The sequence below is a fragment of the Crinia signifera genome, chromosome 5 (assembly GCF_055691185.1).
Source record: "Crinia signifera chromosome 5, ASM5569118v1, whole genome shotgun sequence".
NCBI classification, from domain to species: Eukaryota; Metazoa; Chordata; class Amphibia; order Anura; family Myobatrachidae; genus Crinia; species Crinia signifera.
Genome location: NC_139221.1, coordinates 275,424,424 through 275,438,289, shown reverse-complemented (window position 1 = coordinate 275,438,289; position 13,866 = coordinate 275,424,424). Strand labels below are relative to the sequence as shown.

General features: G+C 45.6%; 1 protein-coding gene across 3 annotated transcripts in view; it reads left to right on the top strand.

Moving 5' to 3' along the window:
- Positions 1-13,866, top strand: part of DPP6 (dipeptidyl peptidase like 6) — a 1,240,611-nt gene that overhangs the window by 156,134 nt on the left and 1,070,611 nt on the right. For 2 of the 3 annotated variants that reach the window (XM_083189042.1, XM_083189039.1), the window contains exon 1: positions 3,505-4,087. The exons of the other annotated variant lie outside the window; for it this stretch is intronic. In XM_083189042.1, coding sequence (XP_083045168.1) covers positions 4,037-4,087 — 51 coding nt within the window. In that variant the 5' untranslated portion in view covers positions 3,505-4,036. Of the gene's footprint in view, positions 1-3,504; positions 4,088-13,866 lie in introns of those variants that run through there. 3 annotated transcript variants of the gene reach the window in all.

Genomic DNA, 13,866 nt, shown 5'->3' with positions numbered 1-13,866 from the left:
CCCTTTCATTGCCGTGGGATCAGGGAATTACAGCTAGCCCCAGGGATCAGCGACAGCAGTCAGGTGCCGGGTCAGCTCCGGCAGCAGCAGCCATAGCCGGCTTGTTGGAAGCAGAGAGAAAGTTGATGGGGATAGATGTGCTCTGCACTTTAATGGTATGCCTGGGCTGGGAACTCCACTCTATACTCTCCCTGCCCAGGCTGGCGCTGCTGCACGTTGTCTTGCCTGTGAAGCTCCGGCATTGTATACAGTAGGTTTCAGTTAAGCGCATGACAGGTAGTTCACTGGTTCCTCCTTGCAATGTACAGTGTGTGTTTGTATTTGTCACTGTGTGTGTGCACACTTGTTTGCCCTCTCCTGCGTGTGTGCACACTTGTTTGCTCTCTCCTGTGCACTGAAATGACCAGCGAGTACCCTGTCACTGCAAGATGTCACCTAGCTGCCCAGAAACCAACATCCCTGGCACCACAGCCCCAATGTACACCAGAAAAGATGTCTGTCACATTTGTGTCTGTATAATTATTACTATTATGCAAGTGCATAGTGAGGCTGTGACAATTTTATGACACTTTTGATCTGGGCAAGGCAGCAGCCAGTCGCTGGTGTGCACACCCTTTCATTTGACCAATCTAGACTATGGTTCCAAGATGCTATGCACAAAATTCTATAATAGGTACCCTGCGTGTGTGGCAGTCTGATCACCTACAGAGGGTGCAGCACCCGAAACAGTGGCCTTGGCACCACAGGATGCTCAGCGGTGCATTTCGATTATACCACTGACATGGTTATCAGCTGGTGCTCTCTGCAATTTTTCACTGGGCAACAGCAAGGCATAGATAAAGGGGCAGCAGTAGTGGCGACTGAGCTTACTGGCAAACCATGTGTTCTACAGCCCACAATGGATGGGGTCACTTACGGACTGTATATATATATATATATATATATATATATATATATATATATATATATATATATATATATATATAAAACCCCTCCAGAGGTCACTGACTAATGGCAGTCTCTCCAGGGGGATTAAGGCCACAGCTTCATCTTTCCTGACATTGGTGCTACTTTATGAATTCCTAGTGAAAGCTGCAGTACTCAGCTTTATGTGCTCTGGTTCGGTCCAGTTGGTTCTGATCATCTCGCAGTCTGGTCCACAGTCCTCTACCATCTGCTGTGGTCCTGTGTTGCATCCGGTACTCCTGCTGCCAGTCGCCTAAGAACATCTACTCCCTGCGGACTTCCTGCACTCAATGAATTATATCCCGTTACTTTTCTACTGCTCAAATATATTTGAGGTTTCAAGGAATACAAATGTTCCACGTGTTTTCATTCTGCGCTCAGATTTTAGTTTGTATGTATGTTCTTTTCACACAGGGTATTATGTATAATTGCCACTACATGGGGCATTATATGTGTAAGCTGCACTTCAAGGGGCATAATCCGTTACTGTTCAAAATGTGGGGTGTAAGGTAATTATTGTCCTACTAAGCCTCACCTTTTTCCATAGCAGTCCGTTCTCCCTTGTATTAGGCCACACCTCTTGTCTGCATGTGCAATTTCTTTAGTGCACCAGTGGCACACGCAGGGGGGGTTTCTGAGTACCCAGAAAACCCCCAGTCTATGCTGAAAGCTGAGGTTCCCCTCTTTCCATGGGTACAAGAATTTAAAAAATTGGCTCTTGGGAACCGGAGATATCGGACTACAAAAGATGGGACTCTCCCCCTTTGATGGACACTAGTAGTTTGTCTCTTCTTTTCCCAGAACCAGAGATATCAGCCTTCCAGCAGCTGGTTACTGCTCCAGCTCCACACACCTGGTATGTAGTTTTATATGCTCGTTGGCAGATTGCTCTGCCTCCTGAATTCTGATCCCTTAGTGCACAATACCATTTGGTAGGTGGGATTCTCTAGTTTTTAATTCCATTAAAATGTAAGAAATCTATTTCCGGGAACTGGAGATATCTGCAGTCAAGCAAGCTGTCCTCCCACCAGAAAATTATGAATTAGCCAACTCCACTATACACCCCTCCTCTGCATATTAAACATCCTCTACCACCCTGGAAGTTATGGATCAGGGCCCCTTCATTCAGCCCAATGCACCCTTCTCCCACCCCATCTCCCACCATCTGTGCAGTAGAGGGGTAATTAGTGGAAATTACTGATCCAGGCCCTACATGCTGAGCGGTTGATATAATACCCCCTAACACCCGGGGGACATCAAATCTTCCCCCACCCCTACCTCTGGAGGAATGGTAGGGGCTCCAATACATTGCTATGCCCAGGGGTCTACACTGCTGTTGACATCCCTGTATGTATGTATATGTATATATATATATTTTTTTTTTTATTATTATTATTATTATTATTATTATTTATATACATTTGGTCTATCTATAATACTTTAACTGACCCGGCATATACTGGGTCACCTACAGTAAGTGTCCATCTCCGTGCTTTGCTCCGCCCCTCTGGAAACCCCCTTCTGAAAATCCTGCATTTGCCCCTGCGCACGATTACTATGGCGGGGGGGGGGGGGGGGGGCACTGGGAGCTGAATTGTCAAGAAACGGCCCTGGTGGTAAAACCCACCAAGATCGCACTGCATATGCGATCACATAGTAAATGGGCCCTTTAGAGTTTAACTCTATCAGAGACTTGATATACCTCATCTTATGGGTGACCATCGACCAACCATGGTTAACAATCATTGATGGCCTGGCTACAATGGTATATAGGCTTACAGCTGTTTTTTCACCAATAAAGAACATTGGCTGTGTTGGTCTGCGGCTGTAGTCTGGGTAGCCCAAGGCCATCAGGGATAAACCCTCATTATATTTCTTTGATAAAAGTCAGTTTCAAAAGAAGAATGCCATGTCATCGCTAGTACTGCAAAATATATTGTCCCTGTCTATATATTCTTCTGATCTGAGCTTTGTGTAACTGCTCCCTACATTCTCTCTCCCTTGGAATGCAGAAACTTTCACAAACTGAGACACAGTAATCTAGATTTAGATCCCATGTCCCCTTTCCTCCTGGTCCTGCAGCAGCTCTCAAAAATCCTGGTCCTGCAGAACATCTCAGTCCTGCATTCCCCAGACCTCTGCAGAACATGTCATCTCTCATTTCTCCACGTTTAGAATCTAGTGTACCTTAACTGATGCAGTCATCTATGAATACATCACTCGTGTGCAGCATTAGATGCATAATGCATCTCATCCAGTCCCCTGCACCATATCCCATATTTATAACCCCCCCAAAAATGGGTCCCCTCTTGGTACTGTTACAGAAGCCCCGACTGATAACCCTTCTCCTGCCTCATCTGTAGTATAATCCAGCAGCTCCATCACAGGCAGCAGCATCCCTCCTGCACTCCCCAGCGCCCAATCATGCTGCCTGCTACAGAGCTGCTACCAGGGCTGCAAGGACAGCACCCTGCCATTGGCTGCCAGCGCAAAGACAGGGGGACGGGGCTCTGCCAGTCTCCGACCCCACCGCTTAACTCCAGAGCCCAGACACCTTGCCGGGGGAGAGAGAGGCTGCTGCAGTCAGCAGTGTGCCCGGCGCTGTGCACCTATTACAGTCACATGTAAGAAGTGAGCATTGTAAGGCATAACATCATCCCCCCCACCCAGTGCCCACTCTTCCTCCACACCCTGTCATGCTGCTGCTGCTGCTCCACTCCCTGCCAGCGCCTGGCACGCCTGCTTGGGACTCCTCCACGCAGCTCCCACCCGTGGGGACAGGTGTCAGTCAGGGCTGATCTGCTTCTCTTCGTCCACGTCGCGCGTGTTCTCTGTTTACCCCCCACGTCACACACAGAAGAGCTGAATCCCAATCAGGGGGCTCACTAGCCCTCCTCCCATTCAAAAAAAAAAAAAAGAAAGAAGGAAAAATCCCAGGAAGGAGAGGAAGGAGGGGGCGCAGCAGACACCCAATGCCCTGGCACAGGGATGTGAGATATACAGGGGTTCTCCTAAACTCATCATCAAAGCAGTGAATGGACTGAGAGAGCGACACCGTCACACCGCCAACATGAAGGAGAAGCCGATGATCAAGACGGCCAAAATGCAGGGGAACGTGATGGTGAGTGGCTGCTGGGGATGGGTAAGGGGGGCACAGGGCTGGCCCACTCCCCTCCTGTGGGTAACATCCCCCCCCACCACCTCTTCCTGCCAGGAGCAGGGGGCAGATAGTACCCAACAAGTTCTAGGCTGCTTCTGCAGAGGTTCCTGCTGCATGAGTTATTTTAGGGTGGGCACCTCTTCCCTGTGGGTACCACCCTGGGCATCTCCAGGCATGGCACCATAGTGATAAGCAGCAGGAGTATCTCATGTAATCATGATCAGTGGCTGGAAAGAAGGGATTATCTCTGTGGATAGGGATAGTTCTGTCTACACCAGCGGTTTTAGATTTTGCTTATTGGATTACATAGAAATGATGCTGTTGCTGCTGCTGCTGCTGCCCCATAAGAGTTTTATTTTATCCTGTGATGAACTGGTTAATTTTTTTTTGTGTGTTTTTTTTTTTATTGCAGCATACTGTCAGTGTTGGTGTGAAAGTATCATATTGTGTTACAAATTGGAAAATATCAATAACAAAATCTATAGCATTCATGTATTCTTTGTTCTGGCAGAACTTTACAAGTTGCACTTTCTTTTCCGGATTGGTAAAATATTGCTAATCACCTACAGAAGCTCCCTGTAGGGCAATGCATTACCATGCTCACCCTGGCAGGCTCTGGCTGGGTTTCTCCAGAGACCTGTTCATCACATCAGACTTTTCTATCTCTTCTCATAAATGATGCAAAGAGTAATTGATTTATGTTCAAACAGCAGAGTATCTGCAATTTACTGCATATTTAGAATGGTCACTGGAGCCCATTGTACAATTTGCATAAGTTATGAACTATAGTGTAACCTGATTCCAGAAGTAATACGGTCTTCATTACACAGCTTAGACTGGTGTTACTGGCCTTCTGAACACAAGGGGTTTCTGTATATGCAAAGAGTTTTAAAATACTTGTGTTTTCTGTGAATATCTATGTATTGTATATTGTGTATTCAAAATATAGTGTTAATTGGTGTGGGCTGATGCCTTCGACCTTCAGATTAGCTGCTGTATTGACCTGTTTGTGTTGGTTCAAGTTGGCCCACATGCTTAGAAAATAGAGATATGCTCTGTAGGACAGCTGTGAAGTCTTTATTTGGACCGTGAGTAAAATCCCAGAGGACAATTGGGTTAATACAGTATAGTGTGTTTTAAAAACTCTTTTGTGTGTGTGTTATTTGTCAGTCTCCAAAACAAGTGGCATTTGTTTGTGTATTATTCTGCCAATGTTTTCCATAAAATGCTTTATATTTTTCGGAGTGACACAACCGTTTTTTTTTTTTTGGATGTAATTTGTGTTTTATATTCAGTTTTAGTTGGCAATTGATTGTGTAGGAATATGTATTGATTGTCAATGTCAAAGAAACTATTAAATCTGCAATAAATATTTTGGTACTTCCTCATCTTTGCGGCCACCGCTACACCAGTTACGCTAGCCGCTACTTAACCAGTACGTAAAGATTTTCTGTGCCACCACCATGGGTCTACTCCACCGTCCTGTGTCCACACCACCATCTATTATCTTTAGTAAAGTTGTGGCGAGCGGCGCGAGCCACCAAGCCCGAATCGTGGCGAGCAGACGATGATGCTACGTAAGTTCCGTAGCGTAAGAGAGTACACTCCAAGATGCGGTTACTTAGAAGTTTTTAGACTTGGTTTTACTGTGCTCTTTGGGATTCTCTATGTCCATGTAAGCGGACTGACTTGCTAAAAATGGTTTGACAGTGCAATGGTTAAGAGAAACACTTTTTTTTGTGCATTTCTTATACGATAACTGGTTGGTAATTAAATATTAAAACTAAAAACATTCCTTTAGAAGAAATATTTTGCCAGTTCAGGAGTTTTTCTCCTGCCGGTCAGGTCAGCAAAAATGGGTGCTTATTGCGGGTTCTCTAAACCTATTTATATGCTATAAATAAACCATTTGTGTTTAATTACTTTTTTATACACATATTTAATTTGTAATTAGTGAAGTTATAAAACAAAAATGTAAAGTAAGGGATTTTAGTTCACCTCTGCTGTTTGACTACGGCCCTGATTCAGTACCACTCGTTAAGCAGCACTTGTTCACTGCTTAGCGAGCGGCTTCACCCCCTCGTCGGTACCATGCGAGGGGATGTATGCAAACACGAAGGGGGCAGTAATCATACGATGATCACTGACCATCAAATGATTTCTCTCCCCTTAGGAAATAAAAGACAGTGATAGGCGCCAGAAGGCGTCTGTATAGCGGCCCTGCACATGTACAAATACGCGCATACGCAGGGCCGCAACATCGGTCCCCGGCACGAATATGCTGGGTACTGATGACTAATGGATCAGGCTTTAATTCACTGCTTAATTCTTTCTTGCTTTGTGTTATCACTTTCAGCCACGTTTTTATATCACTTTCAGCCACGTTTTTATATCATTGTGCAGAATTGATTCATATTGCTTCCTTGGCTTATAAAACAAATCTGCAACCCGAATACCCCTGTGCCCAATGTTGGCAGCCCCACAGAGTTGTGTTGTAACTCTGAGCCCTGAAAAGAAACAACTCAACTTGATTATATAAATACATGACTGAAAAACATGGCGGCACAGTTAGATACAACTATATAAAGTCATAGACTTAGGAAAAGTTGCATGAGGAAAAGTAAATGACAGTCATAGGCGTGCGCACGGGGGGTGCCAGGGGTGCACAGGCACCTCCTAATGACTGGGCACCCCCACGCACGATTGCAGCCAGGCAGACGCCGCCAGCGGGGTCTGCGGTGGGTGCCGACGCCTGCCAGGGACAGGTTGTGTGTTTAGTTCAGTTACACTAGTTTGCAGGAATCTATGATCTGCAAACTCTCTTTGTTCTAGGGAATAGGATTGCCACCTAGCAACAGCTGGTGGGTTATGGTGTAAGCCTCCCGACATACGCTGGAATGGTATAGTGAAATAAAATTTTCACTTACCTTACCACAGCCAGGGGAGTAGGGAGCTTAGCTGCTGATGCATGACATGTGCACAGGCAGTGCACATATACTGCAGGTCATGCAGGTGCACTCTAGTCACATGCACCTGCTGTATATAAGGCTAAGCTCCGCCCCCTGAGGTCAGATTTTACAGAAGCTTACAGATGGCAATCCTAAAGTGGAACAAGAGAGAAATACCATTGTATGCAAAGACCATTGTATGCAAAAATAAATGTTAACTAGAACATTCATAACGAACATAGATCAGATCTGAGAAACTCTACTGGAAGGAGTAAGAATGACACTGGGTTGGACTAGGAACCAACAATTGAAATAACTGCCATGCTGTATTGTAGCCAGGCATGTTATAAACTGAGGCAAACTTGTGAGTATAGCAGAGAAGAGGAAATAATTAATTTCTGATCTTTAGGTGACTGCACTTGTTGCTTCTTCTAGGCCTTTAGAGTGCCTTGAATCAAAGGATAAGTTAGGTATATAACCGAACCTTAGAGAGAACAAGCAGCAGACCTAGCAAGGTACTGGGTGGGAAGGGTGGGAGCTGTTGCTAGGTGGCAATCCTATTCCCTAGAACAAAGAGAGTTTGCAGATCATAGATTCCTGCAAACTAGTGTTTGTTCGTCGGGAGGCTTGCCACCTAGCAACAGCTGGTGGGTAGACTACCACACACCTGGTGGTTGCTCTAAGGAACACAATTCTTTGAGAACCAGAAGGCCTCCAGCAATGTCTAAAGAAAGTCCAAGCGGATGAACAATGTGCAGCTTGCAATACAGGCTGAAATGGTATGCCTCTAGCAGCCATTGAATTAACTGCGTCACAGTGAAGGGGATGGCCTCTGAAGTGGAGTGTCTATTCCAGAACTCTGTATGGTGGAAACTATACACTCCCTGGTCATAAAAAGGTCTGGCAGGATGAAAAATATTCTGGCATGTGAGAGAGAAGTTTGTTTGATGTCTCTCCTTACAGGTACTGTGAGGGGTAAGTAAGTGGATTGGTAATCAACTATACAAAGATCTGGATCTGACTGGTCTCTGACCAGATCACATTCCACCAGAGGTGTGTGCATGGAACTTGTTTTTGTGTGTCCCCGTAGAATAATAAGGAAACCCATTGGCGTAGGGGTCATCCAGGTTCAGATATGTGGTTTGACGAAAACTCAGCCCCTCTGGCTGCAAAGGCAGGGGCTAACAGTGAAGCTAACTTCTTTGAAAGGCCAAAGATATCTACAGATGGTGGTATAGTGGCCAAGAAGTACAAAAAGGGATTAATGTCCCACCAGGTAGAATGCCATAGCATGGTGGGCTAGCTAGAAAGAATCCTTTAAGTATTCTTATTCTCTGAGGCCTGGGATAAGGAGAGCTAGAGTCAAGCCATATGAGCATATCTTGGCATAAGCCAAACCTGTTTCGAATGTGGTGGCAAGAAAGTCCAGAGTTATGCTAGGCTCGGAAAAGGGGGCCTGAAGAAGGAAGGTTAGAGGACTGTAAGGCTAGAAATTCAATTATGGATTGATATCTGGATCTTATTCTAGGCCTAAAACAGGCAAGGCGTGGAAAAGGCAGAGAGGTTGGGAATGGTCTGCAACCTAGTAATGTTGCAATCCACATACAATGTGGAAGATGTTTCAGTAGGTCTGTGCTGCCCTGGAAGCAGTCTGTAGATGAACCTAGAGGAAGCCCGGAACCTTGTGAAAAAGGTTGATAAAGGGAACAAAACTCTGGAGGGCCAGACAGAGTATGCCAGAAATATTTGGGTATTTTGGACACGTCTGTTTTGATTTTGTGGATGACCCACAACCGCAGAGCCAGAGAGAAAAAGGCATATGAAAGTGGAATGTCAGCCCGCGAAAAAGGACATAGCATCCATGTGGAGAGTCCCTTGATATTTGGATATGAATGTCAGAACTTGTACGTTTGATGGTGTTGCAAACGTATCCACTTGTGGGTGACCCAAGGTCTTTGCAATTCTGAGAAAGATCTCTGGTGTGTTATGGCAGCAGTGGGATCTAAATCTACAACTCCGAAGGAACTGGAGAGTCGCTCAATCCACAGTATGACTGGTTATGTATAAGGAAATGGCTATCTTGTTTAACTCTTCTTGTATGCATGTAGCAAAACAGGAGAATGGACCGCTGTACTGCCCACTTCCAGGCATTTATTGCCTGCTGACAGAGAATGCAAGATCAAGTGCCTCTTATTCTTTTGAGGTAGATAAACAGTGGTTTTGTTGTCCAGACAGAGCTGAACTGAATTATCCCGTGGGTCTGAGGGAAATACAGAGGATATAGCCAATCTGGCAGCTCTTAGCTCTGAGATTGATATGAGCTTTAGAATCTCAAGCGGTCAACTTCCCTCCTACTGTATTGCACTGGGTGAATGCCCCCCAGCCCATGAGGGATGCATCTGATGTGATGACTATGTCTGGAGTAGGAGGTAGGGGAGATCTGGAATAGGAAATGTTTTCCAACTGTGAATCTCCCTGTGGACTATAGGAGATAGTATCATTTTGTCTGTCCTAATCCTGTCAAATAAGGGATGATAGGAGGTTCTGGAATTGTCTGCATATGAGAGGTACGTGGAGAAAACCCAGGATCTGAGGCTCTCATTTTCCTTATCAGCCTAGCCAAGTCTCTCAGTGAAAACTAAGCACCTAAGAAACAGACTTGTATGGCGTTCCACTTGTCTGAGGGAACCGCTATTGATAAAGAAGAGGAATCTATCAAAGACCCCAGAAAGACAACAGATTGGGAAGGTATTAATACAAATTTCTCAAGGTTCTTATGAAAACCTAGATGCCAGAGGAGCGACAGGATAAGATACCTGGGAGAAAAGGGGGACAATTATTCTGCATGCACTACCAGGAGATTACCTAGGTAGATAATAACAGTGAACCCTTTACTGTCTGAGGTGTGTAATTGCTGCCTTCATGATGCATATGAGTATGTAAGGGGCATTGGACAGTCCGAAATCCCATTACAGTCCAGTTGCATGGAACGTCTCTCCACAGGGAACTTAGCAGCCTCCTATGATTTGGATGTTCCAGTATCATGTTCAATGCCTCCTTCAGGTCTGTTTAGCTACAATGTTTAGCTTGGACCAGCCTAAAGGGTATATCTGCTAAACCCTCCATATGGAAAGACCAAGGTTTCATATATATTCAGTACTGGCCTATATGAAAGGTCCTGTTTCCTTACAGGGAAATGGTAGCTGACCCAACCTATTTGCAATTGTCTGCCGACTCGATCTAGCCCTGTTAAAGGGCCAGGGACATTATTTATCCAGCATCCAGAACTAGTGTTCCCTGGATGGAAGCATATCTGGTTAGGAAAAGGAACAAGGGGAATATGCCCTTCCTCCCACCTGTACATGGTAGTTCGCCTACAGGAGGCCAATGCTCTGGAAAGACAGGGAGGAATCCTCTGTCTTTATTAGGATGATATTCACTTCACCTCTCGTGACCTGTGTCTGGGAGAAGCCTCCTCTGAGCACTCTGTGGCTGTCACATTGCTCTAGGTTCAAACTGCTGGCTCTAACAGAATGACCCTTCTAGCAAACAGGCCCCTTGAAGGGCTGGGGACTTTAGCAGAACTTAACCTTGCGTATGAAGTCAGGACTGAAAGATCAGAATTAGGTTTGGGACATCCACTGATGCAGGAGCTACATTACTGAGATCTGCACTTGCTTGCTGGCAGTTCTGCAGGCATTTGAAATAGAATTAAAGGCCTGGCCAATCATCAGGGTAGCTCTATTAACAGCTTTCAATAGGGCCATTTGGAAGCAGGGAATCTAGGGAGTTCGCTGGAACCCTTTTTACTCTGCCTTATCCAGGGCAAATAATACTGGCCCACAGTGTCAGTTACTATGAACTTTACTTATTTTTATTTATTTATTTTTTGCAGCACTTTTCCCCCCACTTGTGCTGAGAAAGCAGAGTCAATCTCTAGGGTAAAAAGGGCAGGGATTTCAGGAATGCCCAGGTGTTACAGAGAACAATCTGTCCTCCTTAATGAGGGGCTGCAAAAGCCAGCTGGGTGAATTACTACATCTCAAGCACTTGTTCAGGGCAGAGTGTGCTGTGTATAGCATAAATGGGGCATTTCACTTGCCAATGCCACTTAGGTCATTTGCAAATCACTATATTCACCCCTGTGAGAGGATTCACTGGATCTTGTCACATCCTCCAACTCCCAAGCCACTCCCTGTGAGTTAGCTGGGGACTGTGTACTGTGGTGACTAGTCCCTTTTCTGAGCACTAGTCCCTGTTATGAGCTTGTTGTTGAGCATACTGCCAGTGACAGGCAGGAAAATGTGCTGGCCATGGGCAAGAGAGGGTGGTCTGTTACAGACCTCTCAGGTATTCCTACTGCAGGCAATACCTGGTAAAGAGATGTTATTGCCTGAACAGGCATCTCTTGAAGAAACATGTACTGTTGTTTGTTTATTTTTGTGCCTTTCCACAACACTGTGAGAATAGGCAAGGGGAGGAGGAGACTCTGCCTGTCTGGGCTCTCCTTTCTCCTTTTACAGACCTCTCAGGTATTCCTACTGCAGGCAATACCTGGTAAAGAGATGTTATTGCCTGAACAGGCATCTCTTGAAGAAACTCTGCCTGACTGGGCTCTCCTTTCTCCACAGAAACTTCCCTGCTGTCTTCCGACCTGACAGGGTTAAATAACTTTCTCCTCTTAAATAATACCTCATTCTGTGAGGAAGAGGAGGTATAAGCAGCCACAGCCATGTAATGTTTGGAGGGCCGTCTGTTTTGCTGAAGGATGGGGATTTTATTAGTCTGTCTGTAGCAGACACAGACACAGCTTCCTCCTTCCTTCAGCGCTGAGGTAAAATCCGACCTCAGGGGGCGGAGCTTAGCCTTATATACAGCAGGTGCATGTGACTAGAGTGCACCTGCATGACCTGCAGTATATGTGCACTGCCTGTGCACATGTCATGCATCAGCAGCTAAGCTCCCTACTCCCCTGGCTGTGGTAAGGTAAGTGAAAATTTTATTTCACTATACCATTCCAGCGTATGTCGGGAGGCTTACACCATAACCCACCAGCTGTTGCTAGGTGGCAAGCCACCCGACGAACAAATCGCGCTGCGCTGCGCTCGCTTCGGGTCCCGGGACCTAGTTCACGCTGATTGACAGCACCATAGAGGAGGGTGCCGGCGCCGTATAGGACAGGACAGCTGAGCGATGGCTCAGCTGTCCAATCATATCTGACACAGCAGCCTGCGGCTCAGTGACTGGCTGAGCATGCAGGCTGCAGAGAGAAGGAAGGAAGGAGATGTGGAGGACTGTGCTGTAGGAGTCACGTTGTGCACAGCCTGTCTGCCCCACCAGGCATCTACATAAGTGAAAGTAAGGCAGCACTTCCACATTTACAAGAACAGTATGGGTTTTTGTGTATATATATATATATATATATATATATATGTGTGTATATATGTATTCACACACACACACACACACACACACACACACACACACACACACACACACACACTATATATATATATATATATATATATATACAGTATGTATGTATATATATATATACACACACACACATACTGTACTTAAATATGTATAATCCCCCCTTGCTCTTCCCAGCCTTTCTTTCCTTACACTCCCCTCTCCCCCGCCCACCCCTGTCACGTCCCTCCCCCCCATAATGTGTAATGGGCATCACATGTGTCAAATAATGTGTAATAATGTGTAATGGGCAACACGGTGTGTGGCTTAATGTGTAATGGTGTGAGGCACAACGTCTAATGGGAATCATGGTGTGAGGCGCACTTGTAATGGGTATCACGGTGTGAGGCACAACGTCTAATGGGTATCACGGTGTGAGGCGCACTTGTAATGGGTATCACGGAGTGAGGCGCACTTGTAATGGGTATCACGGTGTGAGGCGCACTTGTAATGGGTATCACGGTGTGAGGCGCACTTGTAATGGGTATCACGGTGTGAGGCGCAACATGTAATGGGCCTTATGGTGTATGGCATTATGTTGGAAGGCATTATGTGGAATGGGCATTACTGTGCAATGCATTATATGTAATGGGCATTACTGTGTGTGGCATTATGTGTAATGGGCATTACAGTGTAAATTTTTGCAGCGCACCTTTGGCGCGCACTATCCCTGTTTTTAGTATTCTGAAGTGCATATACATAACTAAGTCACCTATTTAGTTTGCAATGATACCCATAGGCGGTGATGGACACGCCCAATAGATGGTGATGGACACGCCCCCCCCATGGTGCACCCCCTAAGAAAATGGGCTGCGCACGCCTATGATGACAGTAAATGAGATAATCTGAAGGCAGAGGCCCTCGCTATGGGGTTTATTCTAGTTCATTCTTTCTGACAAAATCTTTCTTAGATGGACAAAACCATGTGCACTGCAGGGGGGCAGATGTAACATGTGCAGATATAATTAGATTTGGGTGAGTTATTTTGTTTCTGTGCAGGGAAAATAATGACTGCATGATTTTACACTGCAATATAGATCTCACTTTGAAGAAAAACCCCACCCAAATCTAACTCTCTCTGCACAAGTAACATCTGCCCCACCTGCAGTGCACATGGTTTTGTCCATCTAAGAAGGATTTTGTCAGAAAGAATGAACTAGAATAACCCCCTATATGTAGTATGTGGGTGACAGGTATCTTCATTAACTTATTGCTAAAATAAAAAGGATTCAGTATGAAATCCCGGCGGTCGGGATCCCGGCGTTTAAAATCCCGACGCCGGAATCCCGACCGCCGAAATCCCGACAAGGGGGGGGGCGT